Here is a 24399-nt window from a genome sequence, read left to right as displayed (position 1 = left end):
CTCTGCAGCGACCGTGTTTGCATCCTTTCACTCGCTCTCCCTGTCGTATTCCAAGCACGCCCCGTGCCTGGAGGCAGGCGCTGACCTGGCCGCTGCAGAGGACGGAAGAGCCTGCTGTCTCGGATGCGGTTTCCTGCCTTGGAGCTCCCCTCGCCAGCGCTGCATGCTGCTCCTTTGCTCTGCCCAGCCGAGGTCTGAGCCCTCCCCTCTGAACTGTTCTCCACAGCTGCCATGGCGAGGCATGGAGCAAATGAGCCCCTCCATTTCTTTTGGTCGTGACTCCCCAGCCCCAGTTGTCGCTGCACCGTGTTTCCAGGGACTTGACCCTCCCAGGGAAAAACATTTCAAGAGGCCCTTTGGTCTCGGCGGGGGTGGGGGGCTGTGGGGTGATGCTGCCTCCCTCGTGGCTAATCGTGCTATACTTTTCTCTGTAGGCTCCACGGATGGGCACTTTCATGGGTGTTTACCTGCCCTGCCTGCAAAACATCTTCGGGGTGATCCTCTTCCTGCGCCTCACCTGGGTGGTGGGAATTGCTGGCATCATGGAGTCATTCTGCATGGTCATCCTTTGCTGCTCCTGCGTGAGTGATGGCGTTACCCCGCCCTGCCGTGCAGCCGTCACCCCAGGGCTGTAAGCTCTGCTGTGCAGCACGGACTGTCCCGTCCAGGTGGGGTTAGACGAGACGGGCAGAGCCCAGCACTGAATGGACAGGCCTAGCTCATTCTTCTCTCCCTTCCGGCCAAGGGCTGGAGTTCCTTGGGAGTGGCAGGGCCCGCTCGGACCTGCAGGGAGGAATAATTCACCTCCCCTGTTTGCATGAACATGGCTCAGCCTAGGAGTCAGGAAGAAGCCCCACTCCAGTGCTGGGGGGAGGGAGACTGCAGCGAAAGAGAGGACTGGAGACAGCCAGCCACCTGTTACTAGGGAACGAGATGGGAACACTGAATGCTGACACAGCTAATAAACCAAACCCATCACCTTGTTGGGAAACCAGCCTTTACAAGCCAGAAGCTAGTCCCAATTCTATCAATCCTGGAGACGGGCAGGAGTGTGCTGCCTGGGGGCCCCACTGAGGGGAGCAGCTACTTCTTGGGGACTTTATTTCCTGGGATCAGAATCTGATATTCCAGCACCCCCTTCTTGTGGGCCGTCTTCCGCCCTGTGCAATGCAACGAGACAGCTCTTTTGTGTGCAGTTCAGGCAGTTTTACAGCTGGATGGAAATGGGGCCCCGCCTCCAAGATGGTGCCCCCCCCCCCCGTATGCAGCAGAGTTGCCAGAGGCCAGGAAAGCCTCATGTTAAAACCCTTTTTCCTGGTGTGGGCCATGCTGCAGGGCAACCTGCCCTCCCATCAGCCCTCTGCTACCAATAGCCACGGCAGCCATGCCGGAGCAAGAAGAACCAGGTCACATGCTGAGGGCATGTCTACACGTCAAACGCTGCTTTGGTGCAGCTGTGCCCCAGTAGTGTTTAAAGAGCCGATGGGAGAGAGCTGTCCCGGCGGCATAGTTAATCCACGTCCCTGAGAGGCTGTAGCTATGTCGGTGGACCCGGCGCTGTCCACACCAGGGGCTAGGTCAGTGTAACTGCGTCACTCAGGGCTGTGGATTTTTCACACCCCAAGCGACATCATTACACCAACGTAGGTCTGACATGCAGACCAGACCTTACTGAGGAGAGCAGCCCTGGGCAGCCCTCCAATGCGCTGCAATCTGAGAGCCTCTCTTCCAAAGGGTCCCAGCTCCCTCCTGGAGGGATCACTTCTGAAGCTTTAGCTCACCCAGGAGCAAACTGGGCAGGAGCTGGCATGCTGGGACCCACAGCCCAGGGGTGGAGCGCCTGGGGAATAACCCTGGGGCTGAATTCAACTTCCAGCTCGGAAAACTCAACCACGGGTTTAATGTCAATCCCTTTGCTCGTCCCTTGCCCCACGACAAAGTGACATACTGGTGTCATTCATACAGGCAAACACCTTCCCGATTCCTGACCCCTCTCACTCGTGACACACCTCCAGGTCAGTAATTACTGCTCCCCTCCCAGGTGTTGCATTATTCCTGGCCCCCCGGCCTGGTGCCCCCGGCCCACTGGGGCACAGGAGACAGCATGGCTCCAGGGTGCCTCTAACACTAGGAGAACAGGACGACTTGTGGCACCTCAGAGACTAACCCATTTATTTGAGCATGAGCTTTCGTGAGCTACAGCTCACTTCATCGGATGCATACTGTGGAAAATACAGAAGATGTTTTTTATACACACAAACCATGAAAAAATGGGTGTTTATCACTGCAAAAGGTTTTCTCTCCCTCCACCCCACTCTCCTGCTGGTAATAGCTTATCTAAAGTGATCACTCTCCTTACAATGTGTATGATAATCAAGGTGGGCTGGAGAAAACCTGGATTTGTGCTGGAAATGGCCCACCTTGATTATCATACACATTGTAAGGAGAGTGATCACTTTAGATAAGCTATTACCAGCAGGAGAGTGGGGTGGAGGGAGAGAAAACCTTTTGCAGTGATAAACACCCATTTTTTCATGGTTTGTGTGTATAAAAACCATCTTCTGTATTTTCCACAGTACGCATCCGATGAAGTGAGCTGTAGCTCACGAAAGCTCATGCTCAAATAAATTGGTTAGTCTCTAAGGTGCCACAAGTACTCCTGTTCTTTTTGCGAATACAGACTAACACGGCTGCTACTCTGAAATCTAACACTATGGTTTTCCTCTCTGCAGACGATGCTGACGGCCATTTCCATGAGTGCCATCGCTACGAACGGCGTTGTGCCAGGTAGGGCGAGGGCTTCCCCTCTCCCCGCTGCACATCATCGCCCTGACTGCATCAGCCTCCTCCCCCAGCCTCCTCCCCCAGTCACAGGGACACTAGCTCCCAGCCACCCACTCCACAGCTACGACCCTGCACAGGCAGAGCTGCCGTAGACCCTCAGTCTCTGGTGGGAGAGACCAAAGGCCCATGTGCGTCACCCACTGGCTTTTGGAAGGAACATGCTGTATTCTGGGCTTGTCTAACCCCTGTGACAGAGAGTCCCCAGCCAGTGGCTGGCCCACCTATGGGGCTAGTTGCCCCCAGCCAGTGGCTAGTCCACCTATGGGGCTAGTTGCCCCCAGCCAGTGGCTAGCACTGTCATTTAGCTAAGTGGCAGTTTTAGCTCCCAAAAGACCAGATTCTGCTTCTGCAGAGAGCCAAGCAGTGGTACGGCTTGTCACGGACTCACCGATCGTGCCCGCTCTTGGCCCCTGTGGTCCGTGCGGGGTGCCCCTTTCAGTGAGACAGCCCTTTTCCCGGGGGTCCACTCTCTCTCGGGGTTAAGCCCCTCCACCTCCTCAAGCCACCCCTCTCTGAGCCTTAGCACACCTGTTTCCCGCTGTGGGTCCCCTCACGGAGACCACTCACTCTGGATCCCTGGGACCTCCACTCCCCGAAGGGGATGATGCCACCCTGTTCTCTAGACCGGAGTGACTCTCAGTCAGTGTCAAACAGGAGGGTTTATTGAGCACTGAACCCAGCACAGGAAACTCTCAGGGCCTCAGGCCTGGCCTCCCTCAGCACAGCACATCCAAGTCTCCCCTGCATCCAGCTGGGCTCTGCCTGCTCCCTCCCTCCAGCCCAGAGCCCCCCTGCTTCCCCGCTGGGCAGCTGAGATCCCCGGCCCCAAGTCCCGCCCCTGTCCATTGTCTTCTCTCCAGGTAAACAGGGTCGTAAACAGGGTCCTCTAGCTGGGACCGGTTGGTTGGGTCCCTGGGGGTCCTCGCAGCCCATTCTGGCCATAACTGGCTGTGACTCCTGAGTTGGGTCTCCGGGTCACCGGCTGGGGTCCCACGTTCCCTGCCAGTCCTCTGGAACAACAAACTCCCTCTCCCATCACCTTGTTAAACTGGTAACCCCCAGGGAAACTGAGTCCCACTCCCTCTGCATACAAACCATAGGAAAACCAAGGGGGGAAAAACCCATAGGAAACAAGGAAACCAGGAATCTCCCCCACTTCGTCACACTGCTGCACTGGGCTGTGATGTCTCTAACTACTAGCCAACATGCTGCTCCCAGAGCCTGGAAGCCAGAGACCCAGCATTCTAAGGCCAGCTCCTCCGTAGCTGGGTAACCCGGTGACACGGTGTGAGTTGTGTCTCCCCCGATGGGCTGCTTTGCGTACAGGGTAACAGCATTCCCACCTAGAGCCGGGCTGTGCTGCAAATCCGAAGGGTGAGCCTGCAAATGTGCTGCCGACGGGTGGGCTGAGAGGGGTGTGGGTGGGATGTGTGGCATGGAACGGGAGGCCAGGGAATCGTTCTGGGAATGATTTTATGCTGCAGCACATTGTACTGAGGGGTGAATTTGGATGTTGCTTCTTGTTTGTGGTGTTTTTAGTGCTGCACTTGGATTAATGGGAGCTGTCCGTTTAAGAAGACGGTGGGGAACATTAGGGGGTTTGTAAGCAGACGGAGGCAGTGGGGTGCAAAGCAGGGAGACCCTGGCTGGGTGAGCCCCCAAAGGGCAAAACTGGATTTAATAACTGATCTTCCCAAATCCAAACTTTGCCCTGTGTCCCGTCAGTGCTCCAGGGAGTGGCTGGCTCAGGGAGTCACTGTCACGCTTCAGAGTCTTCCCCAGGCAGGGCACCAGAATGAATCCAGCCCAGCTCAGCAGGGGTTAACAGCTGGTCCCCTCAGGCGGCTGTTCAGTGGCCCTGTGTGCGATGAGTGTGCTGGGTCTCAGGACCAGCTCCCACATCACAAGCTCACCTACCCGCTCGGAGCTAATGGGCAGAGGCAGCAGGGAGGCACAGAACCAGCTGGACCATAGGCAGCCCCCCATGACAGCGAGCCTCAGGCAGGGCACAGCCAGAGTGGGGGAAGCCAGCCCTCCGCTGCCCCAGAGATAAACTCAGCGTGTCGCTCCAGGGCTGCATGTACCCCCGGTTCTCCTGAAGCTGGAGTTTATGGTTACACAAAATAGCTCATGAAATGTCCCCTGGGGAGCTGCATGGCCCTGGGCAGCCACATTCACACTGGCTTGGCATAGATGTAAATGACCCACCATGGGCAGGGTGAGTGAGGAGACCCACAGGCCCAAGCCAGATGTGGGTCCCCTCAGTGAGTGAGGAGTAAAGACTAATGAGCTGAATCTGCCACATGGTAACTGCCTGCAAAGACTGGTGGGGAGATTGTGGAGACCTCAGGGAGGGCGACTGGAGGTAGGGGCATTGGGCTGTAGGGGGAGCAATGGGCTGAGACCCCCGGGAGGGTGGCTGGGGGTCAGGCCATGGGGATGTAGGGGAGCAATGGGCTGAGACTCCAGGGAGGGCGGCTGGGGGTCAGGCCATGGGGATGTAGGGGAGCAATGGGCCGAGCTGGCACAAGGTCTTCCCGGGGTGCTCTCTGCTCCCCAGCCACACGGCGCGCTGAGCGGGGCAGGGCAAAGCAGCTTGTTCAGAACGTTGCTGTTCAGTGAATTAGCTCTGGATGATGCTGAGTTGGGGCTGGGGTTACCCTGTGTCCCAGGACTGCATTTGGTGCATGGCTGCGCCTGCCTGGGGCTGCTAGAGCCGCTGGGCCCTGTCCCCACCGGGCCGGGCTGGGTGGCCTGGCTCTGGCTGAGCGCTGACAGCTCTGTGTCCAGCGATGTCATTCCTGGATTTCTCACCCGCTGCAGCAGGCCCTTCAGCCACGGCTCCCCAGGGACCCAGAGCCTGCCTCAGCTGGCAGAGCACATGTCCGCAGCCCAGCCGCTGCCTCCTGGGGCTGCGGGATTGCAGGCGATCTGCGGCCTGTCAGCTCCGCACAGGTGGGACAGCCCAGCCTGGCAGCTGCCCCCACTCTGCCCAGAGACCACTCAGCGTGAGCCAAGGCGTGAGGGTCTGGCAGGGTCTCCAGGGGACCCCTTCCCTCCTGCTGCTGGGAGGGAGACAGCCCTACCCCCCTGCCCCCAGCTCAGGCCCTGTGCTCGCCCTGCCCCCTTGCCGGCTCCTGCCTGGCAAGAGTGGCCTCTGCTGGACCCACAGTGGCTTCCCCTGGCATGAGGAAGGAGAGCTGGAGCTGGGACATGGCCCTGGTGCCCCCGAGCGGCCTGGCAGACGCACACCGGCAGGGTGCAAAGGGATCTGTTCCTGAGAAAGCAGGCGTGTGCCGGGCTCCTGCAGTGGGACCCAACCCCCTTTGCTCTTCTCTTTGCCAGCGGGTGGCTCCTACTACATGATCTCGCGCTCTCTGGGGCCCGAGTTCGGCGGGGCCGTGGGGCTGTGCTTCTACCTGGGCACCACCTTCGCGGGAGCCATGTACATCTTGGGCACCATCGAGATCCTTCTGGTGAGTGTGGCTGGGGCCCCTCTGAGCGGGCACCGGGGGAGGCTGTTCCCGCAGGCCCCATGGGGCCATAACCCAGCAGCCTTCTGGCCCGGCACTCCAGCCACGCGCTCTGGGCACACCTGCTCTCAGCAGTGGGGGCAGGATGGCACTTCTGTCCCCCCCAGCACTTGGCCTGGATGGGGACCCCATTGGGCAGAGCCCCGGAGGAGCAGAGGAGAGGCTGGGGGGGACAGGCGTGGTGGAAAGACTGGGGGACAGGGTTAATGGCTGGCCAGGGGACAGGCAGATGGGGTGAGAGCTCCCCAAACCCCCAGAGCCGATATGTGTGGGGATGTGGGCAGCACGGCTTGTCTCACAGACCCGCACACACTGGGGACGGGGCAGGGGGAGGGGGCAGAACCACAAAACACAACATAATTTTTTTAAATCTTGTGATTTTGGGTCCTGTGAGGTTTGTGGTGCTGAGCCTGGCGCAACAGGGCCCCAATCCTGGCCGGTCCTGGGGTATGGCTGTAATAACCCTGTAATGGGGAGAAGTGGGGCAGTGGAGCCGGTGGGTGGGGGCTGCGCTGGGCCAGACGTTGATGCTGGCTGTGACTCTCTCCCAGGCCTATATCTTCCCTGCCATGGCCATTTTCAAGGGAGAGGATGCCAGCGAGGAGGCCGCGGCCATGCTCAACAACATGCGTGTCTATGGCACCTGTGTGCTCACCTGCATGGCCACTGTGGTGTTCGTCGGGGTCAAGTACGTCAACAAGTTTGCCTTGGTTTTCCTGGGCTGCGTCATCCTCTCCATCCTGGCCATCTACGCTGGGGTCATCAAATCCGCCATCGACCCCCCCAGCTTCCCGTGAGTAGCAGCGCAGCACCCTCCCGCCTCCCGCGGGCTGCCGCAGGGGGCTGGGGCTGACGGGGCAGGAGGTGACTCTGGTACATTCTCTGCTTGTGTCCTCTCCCCCCAGGGTCTGTTTGCTGGGTAACAGGACACTGTCACGCCACGGCTTCGACATCTGTGCCAAGCTGGTGCTGGAAGGGAATGAGACAGTGGGCTCCAAGCTGTGGGAGCTGTTCTGCACCTCCAAATTCCTCAACGCCACCTGTGACGAGTACTTCCTGAGGAACAACGTGACCGAGATCCAGGGCATCCCGGGTGCTGCCAGTGGGCTCATCAAAGGTATGAGCAGCCGCGCGGGGGAGGGAGAGTGGACAGACCCAGGCTGGCACCAGTGCAGACCTGGGCTTAACGCTGGTTCCGGCCCCCCTCTGGCTCCCAAGTGACCTATTGCTTGGTCTCCCCAGAGCCTGGCTTAGCCTCTGGGAAGGAAAAACTCAGAACTGGAGCAGCTGGGGGCTGTGGGTCAGGCCTGAGGGGCACCAGCAGAGCTGTGTATGGGTCGGGAGAGGTGCTGAAGATCATGAGAAGTTTGTGTATGTTAGAAACCAGCCCGGCCAGCAGCTGAAAGGTGAGGAAAGCTCATCTCCCACCTTCCAATTGCCTTGGAGCCGTGGGGCTGGGAGGGTGGCTCTGTGGGGCAGCAGGACCTGCCCCCCTAAGTAGGGCATGCTGACATGCAGGGCTGCTCACCGCTGTGTCTCTTCCTGCTCATTCTCAGTGGAGATGTTGTCACTGGTGGGGAAGAACCTTGTCTGGGCTGTAGCTGTCATGGGAAGGTGCATCTCCCATAGCCATGGGATGAACCAAGATTCAGTGCTTCCGGGGCTCGCCCTTCGAGCCAGACACAGTGCACCGGCTTCCCGCAGACTTTCCAGGGCTGGAGCTGAATGAATTGGCTCATTGTTTCCTCTTTGCCGGGGAAAGGCCTGATATTGATCTGAGGTTTAGAGAGAAGTAATCACCCCCTTGGTGTTACTTATCTGCTGCTTTAATATGTAGATTAGCGAGCAAAAGCTGTTCTGTACCCAGGACTCTGGAATGGGGCCAGAGACAGAGGAAGTTCTGGTGAAGTTTGTGGCAGGAGCTGTTTACAATCTGCTTTTCCTGGGTCATCCTTTGCTTGGGTGCTACACTAGAGGAGGCTGTGGCCGTGTGGCCTGGTTCCAGATGCTCGCTGCTTTCCCTGGCCCCTGGCTTTCAGGAGTTACATTGAGACTTTCCCCATTTGGGCATGGGAGTCTGAGGAAAATCCCTGCAGCCATGTTAGAATTGTAAAAGGCTGGAGGATTTTATTCCCGCTTTCAGCCTGCACAGCAGCTTCCCTTCTGCACCCGCCAGCATGGCTGGGGCAAAGCAGCTGGACAATAATAAAGATAGGAATCTTTGAACAATCACTTCTGAGCCTGCTCAGCGTGGATCTGCTACTTGTAGCAAAGCCTCTGGCAAATCTGTCCCTTGCAGCAGCCCGGCAATCTCTGCGGTGCCCAGTGAGGTGCCAAGGGGCAGGGTGCGTTGAAAACAAGGTGCTTGGATTCAGGCATGGGAGGCCAGGCGTGACTACCCTGCTTAGCGCTCTCAGGCGATTGCTGCCATGGCAGATAAGGGGCATCCAATGGACGTCGTTTACTAGATGTTCAGGAAGCACTTGAGACGTGTCCGCAGCTCAGATTAATGGGGCAGGGAGAGGCCCTGCCTAGTGGGTAGGACAGAAGGGTCACAGATGGCAGCACGCCCAGATTCCTGCACGGTGGGGTGTTCTCAGTGAGTGAGCAGCAGATGGCAAAGGCTGGCCAGTCCAGGGGAGTCTGGGAGCCCACGGCCAGTGGCCCAGCCCTGCGACAAGCTGGAGGTGGAGAGTCAGTGCCGGGACTGCTGGCTGCAGGAGGGAGGAGGTGTGGCAGGGCTGCCAGGGCTGGGGTCTCTGCGGTGCAGGCAGCGAGTGGGTCCCGGTCCGGAGGCCAGGTTCAGGGAGCTGGGCTGGCTCACCCCGAGAGGGCAGTCTTGGCAGGGTGTCGAAGGATGACAGCTAAGTGGGGCTGGCAGTCTCTTCCCAGCAGTGAAGGGTAGCAACCTGGAACGAGCAGCAGAGACAGCGGGTGAGAGAGGGCAAGCGACCAGGAGGAGGGGCTGAGAGAACCTCCAGTGGGGGTGAGGGCTGGATCAGCCTCTCCCGGAGCTCTGGATTTGGGATCCCTCCCTGGCCCTCCATAGGGAATCCAGCAGGGAGACGCCCAGCCAGCCCCTGCAGCATCTTCCAAAGGGCCAGCGCGTGGGCTGTGCGGGGCCTTCTCCCCGGCCAAGGCGGCTCAGGGGGTGGATGGCCTGGTTCGGGGGCATCATGGTGCTGACCCACTAAATGTGCTCGGTCCTTCTGGAGTTGTGGCTCGTGGTCTTGGGCTGGCATATCCGCGGGGCTGTGGGGCGTCTCTCTGGCCATGAGTTTTGTGTTCCAAGACTTAGCCCCAGCTTCTTGGCTTTGGGATCTGCTGCCATTGGCTGCTCTCCTGTGCGGGGATCGCTGATGCCTGCATCAGGGCACGGTGCCAGCCCCCCATCAGCTGTGTTTGCGGTGACAGGCTGGAGCTGCTGATCTCGGCTGATGGCTGTGTCCTGGGTCCCCTGTCAGAGCAATGAGACCCCGGCAGCAGCTGGGGAGGGGGTGGCAAAGCCCCCTTGTGTCGGGCTCTGGGTACCCTGAATCCCCAGGGCTGTGCTGATCAGGCCTGCTAAGAGAGGAGTCCCGAGGGGGAGGTGTCCCCAGGGTGCATCAGGGGGCGCTCTCCCAGGCAGAGGCGCTGGGTGCAGGGAGGAGGGGTGAGTAACGTGTGGTGGAGGGGTTCCCCGGCAGAGCTCCCCAGGGGTCTAGATTAACTGCCAGGGACGGGAGCTGGGTGCCAGTGGAGACCTCTGCTGTGGGCAAAAGAGCTGAGCTGTTCGGCAGCACAAGGGCCGGGGTGGAGAATAACACGGGGAACGTTCTAGCACCTTTGCATCAATCGATGGTGCGGATCCTGTGGGCAGCGCTGGGCCCCCGTCGCACGCAGCTGAGGGGTCAGGGAAGGGTGAAGAGAACAAGCAAGGCTGGAAAAACGGAGCTGTGGGCAGAGCTGGCAGAGATTGGGATTGTTACCCTCGAGGGCGGGGGAGCAGAGGGGGCAGGACACCAGTCTATCCAGTCCTGGATGGGGCAAAGCAGTGAGAAAGGGGGCGTCAGTTCTCCCTGTCCCACAGCACAGGCCCCAGGGAGCGGCCAGTGAAACTGACAGATGGGAAATTCAAAACTAATAAAGGAAAGTCTTGTTCACACATTGTGTAATTAGCCTGTGGAACTCACTGCCACAGGATGTCACAGAGATCCCAAAGGGAGTGGATGTGTATATGGAGATCATGAATGTCCAGAGCGATCACAGTTAATGCTGACAAAGTGGTTCACAGGTTAACTGACCTTTGATTATGAGGGTGTGTCCACACGGCAGTGGGGAGCGAGTCTCCCTGCTGGGTAGATAGACTTGTGCTAGCAGGGCTCGCAGTAGTGTGCTAACAGTAGCCATGTGGCTGATGTGGCACCTGCGGCGGCTCCGGCTACGCAGCTGGGCCCAAGCCCATCTGCTGCCCGGGTCCTAGCTGCAGTGAGCCGTCGCTGACCGTAACGTCTGCACCATTTACAGCGCACTAGCGTGAGCTCTGTTCACACAAGTCTCTGGCCCCGGGCTGCAGTGTAGGCACCCCCTCAGGGGTCAGGCTGCGACCATCATGGGGGGCCGACTGCAGGATTCTCAGACCCCCCCCCGACATGCCTGACGGGCCTCAGGGTTGAGCCTGTGTGACAATGCTTGCTTCCCGAGCGCAGGGATGTGGGGGGGCGCTGAGTAGGGTGGGGTTCCCCGGGCTGTGTGATGGGTGTGTGGGGATGCTTCATTGTGTCTGCAGCAGGAGCTGGCATGGCGGAGCACCTTGGAGCAGGGGCTTCTCCCGTGTGAACACCCAGCCCTCCCCGGCTCCCCTTGCAGAGAATCTCTGGAGCACGTACCTGACCAAGGGGGTGATTGTGGAGAAGCAGGGGGTGACCTCGGTGTCGCTCGTGGACCCCGTTATCGACATGGACCAGCCCTACGTCTTCAGCGACATGACCTCATACTTCACCTTGCTGGTGGGCATCTACTTCCCGTCCGTCACAGGTAGGAGCTGCGGCCGCTGGGTGCTGGGGGCTTGTGCCCGAATGCCTGTGGGGGTGCGCGCCTTGGTGCGTGTGCGTGCGTCTGTGCTGGGCCGGCTCACGTGTAGGTGTGTGGGTGTGCCACGTGCACCTCTGGGTGCCTGCGTCGGCTGTGCCGACGCATGTGTGGGGTGCGTGTGTGTGCCGTGCCAGACCTCTGGGTGCCTGCGTCTGTCTGTGCCGATGCGCATGTGGGTGTGCCGTGTGCACCTGTGTGTGCGTGCGTCTAGGGGTGGGGGTGTGCCGTGTGCACCTGTGTGTGCGTGCGTCTAGGGGTGGGGGTGTGCCGTGTGCACCTGTGTGTGCGTGCGTCTAGGGGTGGGGGTGTGCCGTGTGCACGTGTGTGTGCGTGCGTCTAGGGGTGGGGGTGTGCCGTGTGCACCTGTGTGTGCGTGCGTCTAGGGGTGGGGGTGTGCCGTGTGCACGTGTGTGTGCGTGCGTCTAGGGGTGGGGGTGTGCCGTGTGCACGTGTGTGTGCGTGCGTCTAGGGGTGGGGGTGTGCCGTGTGCACCTGTGTGTGCGTGTGTCTAGGGGTGGGGGTGTGCCGTGTGCACCTGTGTGTGCGTGCGTCTGTCTGTGCCGGCACACATGTGAGATGTGCATGTGCTCCCCTGTATACGTGTGCATCAGCTGGCTGCACATGCGTGTGCGCGTGCAAGGGGCTGTCATGGCTGGCTGGCTGCACACCTCTCTGATGTCTGCTGTCAGCAGCTGCACCCTGTGGCTGTCCCTCTGATTTCTGCTTCCAGCTCGGAGCGTGACTGCGTGGGGGGTGCAGGGGAGGATCAAAGAGCCCCTCCTCCCCCACCCAGCCCCCAGCCCCCCAGCCAGGCTGGCAGCACGTCTCACCTCCGCGCTGACGTCACCAGCGCTCGGATATTTCTGGCTCCCCTCCAGTGGGCGGAAATAACTGAGCAAAGCAGCCCCTGAGCCGCCCCCCAGGAGCAGCCTGGTCTGGAGCAAAGACAGCGCCAGGCCAGCCCGCGGTAGGAGACCGTGTCTGCGAGCAGCGTGGCCCGCACATGCTCCTGCTGCTCCATGCTCCATGAGCTGGACCCTAGAGCCAGCGGAGTTTGGACCAGGAGGGCTGAACTGAACCCCAAGGCCAGGCCCAGACGTGTGACGCCAGGGGAATCCCAGGGCAGGAAAGCCCCACGCCCCCGGCACGCTGCTAACTCTCCTGCCTTTCATGACTTTTACATGGACTTGTGTCCGATGAATAATTCAGGCCGTGCTACAAGTGGCAGCTTTTCCTGAGGCACCCTCTCCGCCGGGCTGAGCTGTAGGCCCCGGGGACTTGCCCATGGTCAGCTCCACAAGGACTCCTAGCCCTGCCTGGCCCTTGCTTCCCTGCAGCAGTGAGAATCCAGGCAGCCCCGGCTGGCAGCCACCAGGGACCAGCCCTGCCCTCCTCCTCATTGCCCATGGCATTGCTGCCTCACAGCTCCTCGCTTGCTCGCCTCTAATTGGCCTTTGCAGATTAAGCTAATCAAGGGTGGAGGAGAGAAACCACATCAGCACATCTGGAGCCTGATTTTGCGGGTGGAGAGTTGGGTGTGAAACCACCTGGAAAGGGGGTGGGGAGAGGGGAGATCAGCAACCCCTGTGCAGCCGGGCCTGCTCCCCTGCTGAGCCCCCGCACACCACGTGCCATGTGCTCTGGGCCTTCCCTGCCAGCTGCTGCTCTCTGAGCTGGGCTGGAGCCCAGCATCCTGGGGAACGGGGCTGCACTCGGTGGCCTTGCTCAGGGCTGGGCCGAGCCAGTCCATGCGCCCCTCCATGGCACAGTGCCCCATAGCACGTACCCTTGTCTTCCCTAGGTATAATGGCCGGCTCCAACAGATCAGGAGACCTGCGCGATGCTCAGAAATCCATCCCCACAGGGACCATCCTGGCCATCGCCACAACGTCTGCTGTCTGTATCCTTGGCAGAGGGTCCGGGGCAAAAACAGGGCGGTGGGGGCAGGGTCTTGTCTGCCTCTGAACCAGCCCCTGTGTGGGTCGGAGCAGCTAGGGTGGGTGCCGGGCACTGGGCACTTTGTGGCCCCACGGGCCCTGTGCGGGTCGGAGTGGCGAGGGTGGGTGCCGGGCACTCTCGTGTCCCCATGGCCCTGTGCAGTTCACAGCAGCAGATGTTGGGCACTGAGCGCTTTGTGGCCCCTGTTCGGGTTGGAGTGGCCAGGGCGGGTGCCAGGCACTGGGCGCTTTGTGGCCCCGTTCGGGTTGGAGCGGCCAGGGCGGGTGCCGGACACTGGGCGCTTTGTGGCCCCGTTCGGGTTGGAGCGGCCAGGGCGGGTGCCGGACACTGGGCGCTTTGTGGCCCCGTTCGGGTTGGAGCGGCCAGGGCGGGTGCCGGGCACTGGGCGCTTTGTGGCCCCGTTCGGGTTGGAGCGGCCAGGGTGGGTGCCGGGCACTGGGCGCTTTGTGGCCCCTGTGTGGGTTGGAGCAGCCAGGGCGGGTGCCGGGCACTGGGCACTTTGTCGCCCCATGGATCCTGTGGGGGTCGGAGCGGCCAGGGCGGGTGCCGGGCACTGGGCGCTTTGTGGCCCCGTTCGGGTCGGAGCGGCCAGGGTGGGTGCCGGGCACTGGGCGCTTTGTGGCCCCGTTCGGGTTGGAGTGGCCAGGGCGGGTGCCAGGCACTGGGCGCTTTGTGGCCCCTGTGGGGGTCGGAGCGGCCAGGGTGGGTGCCGGGCACTGGGAGCTTTGTGGCCCCGTTCGGGTTGGAGTGGCCAGGGTGGGTGCCGGGCACTGGGTGCTTTGTGGCCCCGTTCGGGTTGGAGTGGCCAGGGTGGGTGCCGGGCACTGGGCGCTTTGTGGCCCCCGTTCGGGTCAGAGTGGCCAGGGTGGGTGCCGGGCACTGGGCGCTTTGTGGCCCCTATTCGGGTCGGAGTGGCCAGGGCGGGTGCCGGGCACTGGGCGCTTTGTGGCCCCGTTCGGGTTGGAGTGGCCAGGGCGGGTGCCAGGCACTGGGCGCTTTGTGGCCCCTGTGGGGGTCGGAGCGGCCAGGGTGGGTGCCGGGCACTGGGAGCTTTGTGGCCCCGTTCGGGTTGGAGTGGCCAGGGTGGGTGCCGGGCACTGGGTGCTTTGTGGCCCCGTTCGGGTTGGAGTGGCCAGGGCAGGTGCCGGGCACTGGGCGCTTTGTGGCCCCCGTTCGGGTCGGAGTGGCCAGGGTGGGTGCCGGGCACTGGGCACTTTGTGGCCCCTATTCGGGTCGGAGTGGCCAGGGCGGGTGCCGGGCACTGGGCGCTTTGTGGCCCCTGTTCGGGTTGGAGCGGCCAGGGCAGGTGCCGGGCACTGGGCGCTTTGTGGCCCCTGTTCGGGTTGGAGCGGCCAGGGCGGGTGCCGGGCACTGGGCGCTTTGTGGCCCCGTTCGGGTTGGAGCGGCCAGGGCGGGTGCCGGGCACTGGGCGCTTTGTGGCCCCTGTGGGGGTCAGAGTGGCCAGGGCGGGTGCCGGGCACTGGGCGCTTTGTGGCCCCTGTGTGGGTTGGAGTGGCCAGGGCGGGTGCCAGGCACTGGGCGCTTTGTGGCCCCGTTCGGGTTGGAGCGGCCAGGGCGGGTGCCGGGCACTGGGCGCTTTGTGGCCCCGTTCGGGTTGGAGCGGCCAGGGTGGGTGCCGGGCACTGGGCGCTTTGTGGCCCCTGTTCGGGTTGGAGCGGCCAGGGTGGGTGCCGGGCACTGGGCGCTTTGTGGCCCCTGTGTGGGTTGGAGCGGCCAGGGCGGGTGCCGGGTGTCACGGAGTCCCTGGGCGATGCTCTGGAACTGCTCCCCATGAAGCCAGTCAGGACTCTGGGGCAGTCGCCTTTCTGGGAGCAGCCTGTCTTCAGGACACACAGCTCACACAGCTTCCACCTTCCTGGGTCTGACCTCGGAGCATTCAGCATCGTCTGCCCCTCCGTGTGCTTCCCACAGCGAGTCCGCTCAGGCGGGCTCCTGGGGAAGCCAGAGGGTCCTGCCCCCCAACTCCGCAGTCAGACGTGACTCTCAGCCAGCCAGTAAAACAGAGGTTTATTAGATGACAGGAACATGGTCTAACACAGAGCTTGTAGGTGCAGAGAACGGGACCCCTCAGCTGGGTCCATTTTGGGGGGCAGTGAGCCAGACAACCACCTCTGCCCTTCACTCCATGTCCCAGCCAGCCTCAAACTGAAAACTCCCTCCAGCCCCCCCTCCTCTGGGCTTTGTTCCTTTCCCTGGGCCAGGAGGTCACCTGATTCCTTTGTTCTCCAACCCTTCAGCTCTCACCTTACAGGGGGGAAGGGCCCAGGCCATCAGTTGCCAGGAAACAGGGTGTCGGCCATTCTCTGTGTCCAGACTCCTGCACACACCTGCCCTCTAGGGCTCTGCAATGATCATACACCCTTACTCCACCCCCTAGATACTTAAGAACTGCCTAGGGGAAACTGAGGCACCCCCACACTATTCAGAGGAAACATTAAGAACAGTCCCACTTCGTCACACCGGGCACTGGGCGCTTTGTGGCCCCTGTGGGGGTCGGAGTGGCCAGGGTGGGTGCCGGGCACTGGGCGCTTTGTGGCCCCGTTCGGGTCGGAGTGGCCAGGGTGGGTGCCGGGCACTGGGCGCTTTGTGGCCCCTGTTCGGGTTGGAGCGGCCAGGGCGGGTGCCGGGCACTGGGCGCTTTGTGGCCCCTGTTCGGGTTGGAGCGGCCAGGGCGGGTGCCGGGCACTGGGCGCTTTGTGACCCCGTTCGGATTGGAGCGGCCAGGGCGGGTGCCGGGCACTGGGCGCTTTGTGGCCGCTGTGGGGGTCGGAGCGGCCAGGGCGGGTGCCGGGCACTGGGCGCTTTGTGGCCCCGTTCGGGTTGGAGTGGCCAGGGTGGGTGCCGGGCACTGGGCGCTTTGTGGCCCCGTTCGGGTTGGAGTGGCCAGGGTGGGTGCCGGGCACTGGGCGCTTTGTGGCCCCTGTTCGGGTTGGAGCGGCCAGGGTGGGTGCCGGGCACTGAGCGCTTTGTGGCCCCTGTTCGGGTTGGAGCGGCCAGGGCGGGTGCTGGGCACTGGGCGCTTTGTGGCCCCGTTCGGGTTGGAGCGGCCAGGGCGGGTGCCGGGCACTGGGCGCTTTGTGGCCCCGTTCGGGTTGGAGTGGCCAGGGCGGGTGCCAGGGACTGGGCGCTTTGTGGCCCCTATTCGGGTTGGAGCGGCCAGGGCGGGTGCCGGGCACTGGGCGCTTTGTGGCCCCTGTTCGGGTTGGAGTGGCCAGGGTGGGTGCCGGGCACTGGGTGCTTTGTGGCCCCTGTGTGGGTTGGAGCAGCAGATGCTGGGCGTTTCGTGTCCTGCAGGCCCCATTGGAGGGGGATTTGCACAGCAGGGGCCATGTCCCCAGCGCTTTCCCCACGCTCCTGTTCTCTGCCCTGGAGACTGGCCATGCTCCCCTGGACCCCAGGGAACTCCACTGCCCTTGAAAACGCTCTGCCTTCATGGGGGGCTGGACTTGCCATCTGTGCCCCTCTTCTCAGCCCTGTGGCCCTGGGTCCCCTACTCCTTGTGGCTGCACTTGGCGGTCCCAGGCACAGGGGGTGGCGGGGGGGAGGGGGCTGCAGCTTGGTCTTTCCTTCACCACCCGCAGACATCAGCTCCGTGATTCTCTTCGGCGCCTGTATCGAGGGGGTCGTCCTCCGTGACAAGTGAGTGCTGCTCCCCAACAGTGGGGTGTTGAGGGGCAACAGGGCTGTGCAGGGGGAATGGCTGGGGGGAGGGGTGGTGGATCTGGATGGAGGGGGTGGGTAGGTGCGGGAGTGGCTGAGTGGAGGGAGGGTGGGTTTGGATGAGGGGGCGGGGGGTGGAGGGGAACAGGTTGGGGGTGGTGGTTGGATGGAGGGGGCAGTTTGGATTGAAGGGGTGGGTAGGGAGTGGTGGTGTGGGTGGGTGGAGGGGAGCAGATAGGTGGGGGGTGGCTGTGGGGGGTCGTTGGATCGAGAGTGGTGGGGGGAGAGGGTGGTGGGTTCGGATGGAGGGGAGCAGGGGGGCTGGCTGGGGAGTCGTGGCTGGGGGAGGGTGGCAGTGGCTTTGGATGGAGGGGGCGATCACACCCCCTTGGGCAGTGGCCCCAGAGCCCTCAGAGTGACATTAGGGAGGCTAAACCTGGAACTAGGCATTGCGGGAGGCTCCCGTGTGTCCCTGCCCCCCCAGCTGATTCTGCTGTGTCTCTGCTCTGGTTTCTCCCGCTAATCCTGCTGCTGTGGGGGGCTGTTCACTGGGAGCTGCCGTGCAGCCTGGAGTTGCGTATCTAGGGCAGCGCTGCGTGTCGTGCTCTGCGGTGATGCTTCTGGGTCGCCAACATAGACATGATCCAAATGATGCACAGCCTGGCTTGGCTTCCCTCTGTCAGAGAAAACGGAGCCCCTCCCTGCCCTAATGGGAGGCCTGGGCCCCAAGGGGAATGGCCTTGGGCCATGCCCTCCCACCCCCTGCTGCAGCCTCAGTTTCCCCCCCAGGAGATGGGGCTGGGAGGCCGAGCTCCCTGAGATCTGCAGCGCTGTGAGGCTTCTGGGGCTGGGGGTTGTTACTAGATTGTTTGCTGCCCCCCTCCCTACCACTGTACCTTTGCTCTCTCTCCTCCCTGCCACCCGCTCGCTCCGTGGCTCCCTGGAACCAGCCGGCCAAGGCTGCTGGGGTTAAAGCTCAGGACAGGACAATGAACCTGTCCAAACACATTGGTCAAATAATGTCAAAAATGGTGAACTATGGAAAAGCTCTAATAACAGAGCAGTAACAGAAAGGGTTTCTGGTCCCCACTGGCTCAGCCTTAGGGCTTGTCTGCGTGTGAAATGCTCCAGCCGCACAGCTGAGCCGCTGCAGCTCAGACGCTACCTACACCGAGGGCAGGGGTCTCCCACGGGGCAGGGAATCCACCGCCCCACGAGGCCGTGGCTAGGTCGAGGGAGGAATTCTCCCAGTGACCTGGCGCTGTTTGCACCGCGGTTAGGTCACTTTACGCTGCTCAAGGGTGTCGGTTTTTCACACCCGGAGTGACAGAGCAGGGTCGTTGCAATTTTCTAGTGTAGAGCAGTCCCGAGAAACTTTCACCTTCAACAAAACCCAAGTTACTTAACTGAGTTATTTTAACTCAGGAAAATGCGAAACGCAATAAACTGAAGATCTAAAACCAGAACCGGCACCACGCTGCCTTTCTGAGTGTCACAGAGTCCCTGGGCGATGCTCTGGAACTGCTCCCCATGAAGCCAGTCAGGACTCTAGGGCAGTCGCCTTTCTGTGAGCAGCCTGTCTGCAGGACATACAGCTTCCACCTTCCTGGGTCTGACCTTGGAGCATTCAGCATCCTCTGCCCCTCCGTGTGCTTCCCACAGTGAATCCGCTCAGGCGGGGTCCTGGGGAAGCCAGAGGGTCCTGCCCCCCAACTCCGCAGTCAGATGGGACTCTCAGCCAGCCAGTAAAACAGAGGTTTATTAGACGACAGGAACATGGTCTAACACAGAGCTTGTAGGTGCAGAGAACAGGACCCCTCAGCTGGGTCCATTTTGGGGAGCAGTGAGCCAGACAACCACGTTTGCCCTTCACTCCATGTCCCAAACAGCCCCAAACTGAAACTCCCTCCAGCCCCTCCTCTTCTGGGCTTTGTTCCTTTCCCGGGCCAGGAGGTCACCTGATTCCTTTGTTCTCCAACCCTTTAGCTCTCACCTTGCAGAGGGGAAGGGCCCAGGCCATCAGTTGCCAGGAAACAGGGTGTCGGCCATTCTCTGTGTCCAGACCCCTGCACACACCTGCCCTCTAGGGCTCTGCAATGATCATACACCCTTATCCCACTACCTAGATACTTAAGAACTGCCTAGGGGAAACTGAGGCATTCCCACACTATTCAGAGGAAACATTAAGAACAGTCCCACTTCGTCACACTGAGTAGCTAAGCTTAGCCTTGAAATGCGAATGTGTCAATAGTGAATGTGACTCGGGACTGACCTGTTACAAAAGAAAAATGAAATTAACCAGAAACAAACCAAACGCATAAGGACTAGTCATCATGCAGGTGTGCTAGGCAAGCGGCTGCCGGGCAGCTCTTCACACTGCTCAATGGCTGTGCAAAGTGGGCAGCTTCTCCCGCTGGGTTGGGGAGCAGGGTTAATGGCTGAGACTCCCTTCGAGGGCCGTTGCTGTATGCTGGGCTCGTCCCTGTAACCTGGGCTGGGGGCAGGCATGGGTGTAGTTTGAGTTCTCTATTTTGGGGGGCTGCATGTGGGAGGGGGCGAGATCCACGCCTGTCTGAGGCTTGCAGTTTTGGGGGGGGGCAATCCTCCCCAACTATGCCCATGCGGGCAGGGACCATATCTTTTAACTTGCTTTGTAAACCCCCCTGGAGGGGGAGGGCCTTATCCACAGACAAAGAGGAACATTCCCAGTGCAGCATTTTCCAGGAAGGCCCAGGCAATGCAGCTGCTCAGCTCTCAGCGAGCTCCCCCTTCTCCTGACGGGCAGCGGGAGCCAGGAGCAGGGTGGGTGCTCAGGACACTGAAGGGGCTCGCTAGGGATGGCACCATGATGCAAGCCGAGAGGAAGGGCATGGCTGCAGCAGGGCATTCTTGCTGGAGTACTTTATGATATTTGACCATGGTAATAACAGGCGGTCAGTTAACGTTACTTGACTGTCAGGTTTCTGACTTGCCAAGCCAATTACAGCTGGTTGCGCTGGACTGTCCCTGCTACTTTCTGGGGGGTGGCCCTAGGGCTGGAGGTCAGAGCACGGCAGCCAGCCCTGCCCCAGTAACGCTTGGTGCCTTGCAGGTTTGGAGAGGCTGTCAATGGGAATCTGGTGGTTGGCACCCTCGCCTGGCCGTCTCCATGGGTGATTGTCATTGGATCCTTCTTCTCCACGTGTGGGGCGGGTCTGCAGAGCCTCACAGGAGCCCCCCGCCTCCTCCAGGCCATCTCCCGGGACGGCATCGTCCCCTTCCTGAGGGTGAGTGACCTGCTGCACTGTGGCTAATGCCGCCTCTGTTCCGTGTGCACTCCCTAAGGAGCCCGGGATAGGGGTGGGCACATGCCCTCCTCACCTGGGGCTGACCCGCTGCAGGGTGCCAGCAGTGACCACCTCCACTGCTATGCCCATTGCCAGAGGGCATCCTGCCCTGTCTCCAGGTCTCTCCCGATGGCCCTTTGTCCTCCAAGCAGAGGCTCCCTCTGCCTGGATGGAGACAGGGTGTTGGACGCCCAGGACCGGTGCTGTGCCCCCAGCCGTGGAACAGTCTCTAGGACAGGCCCCGTCAGTGTGCCAGGCCCCCCCGCTCCCTGGGGTCTCCCTCTTCCTGCACAGGGCAGGCCGTGCAGCTCCTTAGACAGGACCTGCAGGGCTCCAGCCCTCCTGCTTGGCACCGTCAGCTCCGCTCAGCCAGTCCCACTGAGCCAGCCCCTGGCAGAGCCTCGTGCGCCCCGCCGGGGTGACCGCACCTCGCCCAGCCTTTCATTGGCACTCGCACGGCGTTGGCACAACAGGCGGGTTTGCTTGTCCCTGGACACGGCCCAGGGAGGCCGTAGGGTGGCCCAGAGCGAGAGAGGTGGAAGCGCAGACGGTTCTGGTGGCCCCAAGCCCAGCCACGCTGCAGGGACCTCCGTGTTCAGGCTCTGGATCTCTCGGAGCGGCTGGGTCCCTTCCCAGGCGAGAGCCCCGACTCCCTCCGGCAGCCGACACTGAGCCCCTCCTCGCCTCATCCCCGGCCCGTGTTCTCGAGCTGGGGTCCGCCCAGCTTCCCTGCTGAGAAGTGGGAACCCATCTCCCTCTGGGCCAAGGGCCCTAGGTGGCTGTATCCTGGTGACTGCGTTTGCCATTGTCTTCTCAGATTCTCCATGGATATGGGATCAGCCTCAGCCAGTCCTTTTTAATGACTCATTCAGGCTCAGACAGCTAGACATCATTCATACCTGTGTCTTTTAGCCTGCTCTGAGAGCAACAGTCCTTCCCCCCCGCCGGTAATAACAGAGGGGAAACTGAGGCACTCACAGGGTTCATAAAAATATGACAGAAAATTCCCACTTTGTCATATTGGGGCCTTGTTGGAAGGTTGGGTGCGGAAATGTAGGCTGGAGCCCAGGAAATCAGCTGCACAGGGAACCGGCAGGTTCTTGGCTCCCGCAGGAGCAAAGTCACCTTCACCTTGTCTGAATCCCTCTTGAGGGGCTAAGCTCAGATGTGTCTCCGCGCCGGGTCTCTGCAGGGAGGCCGGGCTGCTGACATGGTTTGTGACAAAGGAAGTGCTGCTCCGAGGCCGGATCCCTGAGCGAGTCCTGCTGGCTGAGGCCCCGGCTGGCTCTCTGGCAATTCAGTGTGCCCAGCCGAGCAGCCGCCGTCGTGGTCTGGCAGTGTCTGCGCAGTGCATCTGTGGCCCAGCTTGCACCGTGGCCCATTTGCATGAGACTTTAGTGCAGCAGGCCCGTCCTGTGTGTGAGAGCTGCCTGGCAGCTGGGGATTGGGCCCACTTGCAGGGCAGCTCCTGCCTCCCAGCTGCCATGATCTGGGTGAGCTTGGAGGTCTGTCCGGGGACGAGGCGCTGGGATTCGGCCCTGGCTTGGATCTTGCTGGGATTGGCTTTGACCTCACAGCCTGGGAGGGAGATCGGTGTTGGGGCAACCCACCCCTGCTCGCCATCCACATGGCCTGGCCACTCCCGCACTGGGCTGGTGTGGGGAGCACTGGTGGCTCACTGGGTGGGTCCCAGGCCACTTGGGCAAGGAGTTAAGCTCCTGGGCTGGAACAGCCAGAAGGGAGGAGCAGGCTACCAGCTGCTCCAGGCTTGGGGAGAGAGCTGTCCTCAGGCTGCTGGGTGAGTGAGGGGCAGGAATGAGGAGTGGGGGCTGGGGCGGGATGTGCCGGGGGTGGGAGGGAGCCGGGGGCAGAAGAGGGGAGCAGGTGTCGGGGTTGGTGATCACTCTGCCCGCACCCCGGCACAGCCTCTGCCCACTGGCACCTTTCCCTGGCCAGGCAGAACCAGAGCTACAGATCTCTGCGGCTGAGGAGACGGCGCCTGGCTTCCACTCTGCTCCCTAGGCCTGCTCCTGGCCTGGGCTCTGGGAGCTGCCCAGGTTTGGCCAGGAGTCCTGGGGTGGGAGGCCCAGCAGAGCTCTGGCAGGTTTTGCAGAGGAGCATGCTGGGGGAGGTCGGCCTGTGCCCAGTGCGCTGCCATTGTGCCAGTTAATATTTCATCTGCTCGCTGAAGATGTGTTCCCAGAACCTTATCTCTCCAAATCCAAACCGACAGCTCCCCCCAGGGAAGAACAGGCTAATTTTAAACTCACTCCCTCGCCCTGCCAGCCACATTCTGAGCACTTGCTGGAGGAACCCAGCCTTCTCCTGCTAATGCATGCAGACATGTGTCCTCTAGCTCCCTGCACACACTGCTCTGCCTCCCCGGGACCCTCCTCTCAGACACGGCCCCCACTGTGGGACAACATGAGGCTGCACGGGGGAGGATGCCCAGGGGGGCAGGGACAACCTGGTGCCTCCTTGGGGGCCTTGCTGCTGCGGCTGGACAGGGAGCTGCCCTGGAGCGTCCCAGCTGTTGTCAGTGCGCTCAGGTTGCTTCCACCCCTGCACCCCATTAACAGGGCCCTTCGGGCTGCTGCCGGCCACCAGCTTCCCTGGGGAGCGGAGAGCAGCATCGGCCATAGGGCCTGGTCTGTCCCCAGCAGGAGCCCAGCAGAGCTGCCAATCGACGGGCATCGGAACCATGTGGTGCTGGGAAGTGTGCGGTGCCAGCCCCCATCTCCCCATGGCACCCTGACCCCCAGGCTCTGCTCCATCCCCCCCATGGCACCCCAACCCCCCAGCCTCTGCCCCAGCCTCCCCATGGCACCCCAACCCCCAGGCTCTGCTCCATCCCCCCCATGGCACCCCAACCCCCCAGCCTCTGCCCCAGCCTCCCCATGGCACCCCAACCCCCCAGCCTCTGCCCCAGCCTCCCCATGGCACCCCAACCCCCAGGCTCTGCTCCATCCCCCCCATGGCACCCCAACCCCCAGGCTCTGCCCCAGCCCCCATTGCCCCATGGCACCCCAACCCCCCAGGCTCTGCCTCAGCCCCCATCTCCCCATGGCACCCCAACCCCCCAGGCTCTGCCTCAGCCCCCATCTCCCCATGGCACCCTGACCCCCAGGCTCTGCTCCATCCCCCCCATGGCACCCCAACCCCCCAGCCTCTGCCCCAGCCCCCATCCTCCTGTGGCACCCCAACCCCCAGGCTCTGCCTCAGCCCCCATCTCCCCATGGCACCCCAACCCCCCAGGCTCTGCCCCAGCCTCCCCATGGCACCCTGACCCCCAGGCTCTGCTCCATCCCCCCCATGGCACCCCAACCCCCAGGCTCTGCTCCATCCCCCCCATGGCACCCCAACCCCCCAGGCTCTGCCCCAGCCTCCCCATGGCACCCTGACCCCCAGGCTCTGCTCCATCCCGGCCATGGCACCCCAATCCCCCAGGCTCTGCCTCAGCCCCCATCTCCCCATGGCACCCCAACCCCCCAGGCTCTGCCTCAGCCCCCATCTCCCCATGGCACCCTGACCCCCAGGCTCTGCTCCATCCCCCCCATGGCACCCCAACCCCCCAGGCTCTGCCCCAGCCCCCATCCTCCTGTGGCACCCCAACCCCCAGGCTCTGCCCCAGCCTCCCCATGGCACCCTGACCCCCAGGCTCTGCCTCAGCCCCCATCTCCCCATGGCACCCTGACCCCCAGGCTCTGCTCCATCCCCCCCATGGCACCCCAACCCCCAGGCTCTGCTCCATCCCCCCCATGGCACCCCAACCCCCCAGGCTCTGCCTCAGCCCCCATCTTCCCATGGCACCCCAACCCCCCAGGCTCTGCCTCAGCCCCCATCTCCCCATGGCACCCTGACCCCCAGGCTCTGCTCCATCCCCCCCATGGCACCCCAACCCCCCAGGCTCTGCCCCAGCCCCCATCCTCCTGTGGCACCCCAACCCCCAGGCTCTGCCTCAGCCCCCATCTCCCGATGGCACC

At 62.1% G+C, this 24399-nt stretch overlaps 1 protein-coding gene across 3 annotated transcripts in view; it reads left to right on the top strand.

Moving 5' to 3' along the window:
- Positions 1-24399, top strand: part of SLC12A5 (solute carrier family 12 member 5) — a 111936-nt gene that overhangs the window by 48788 nt on the left and 38749 nt on the right. For all 3 annotated transcript variants that reach the window (XM_073309669.1, XM_073309668.1, XM_073309670.1), the window contains exons 4-12: positions 435-581; positions 2733-2787; positions 6190-6320; positions 6929-7170; positions 7283-7494; positions 11226-11393; positions 13252-13350; positions 17012-17069; positions 20182-20356. In XM_073309669.1, coding sequence (XP_073165770.1) covers positions 435-581; positions 2733-2787; positions 6190-6320; positions 6929-7170; positions 7283-7494; positions 11226-11393; positions 13252-13350; positions 17012-17069; positions 20182-20356 — 1287 coding nt within the window. The remainder of the gene's footprint in view (positions 1-434; positions 582-2732; positions 2788-6189; positions 6321-6928; positions 7171-7282; positions 7495-11225; positions 11394-13251; positions 13351-17011; positions 17070-20181; positions 20357-24399) is intronic.

Source organism: Lepidochelys kempii, chromosome 13, assembly GCF_965140265.1.
Source record: "Lepidochelys kempii isolate rLepKem1 chromosome 13, rLepKem1.hap2, whole genome shotgun sequence".
Taxonomy (NCBI): domain Eukaryota; kingdom Metazoa; phylum Chordata; order Testudines; family Cheloniidae; genus Lepidochelys; species Lepidochelys kempii.
The sequence above is the reverse complement of the archived record's forward strand: the minus strand, read 5'-3'. Positions and strand labels throughout refer to the sequence as shown.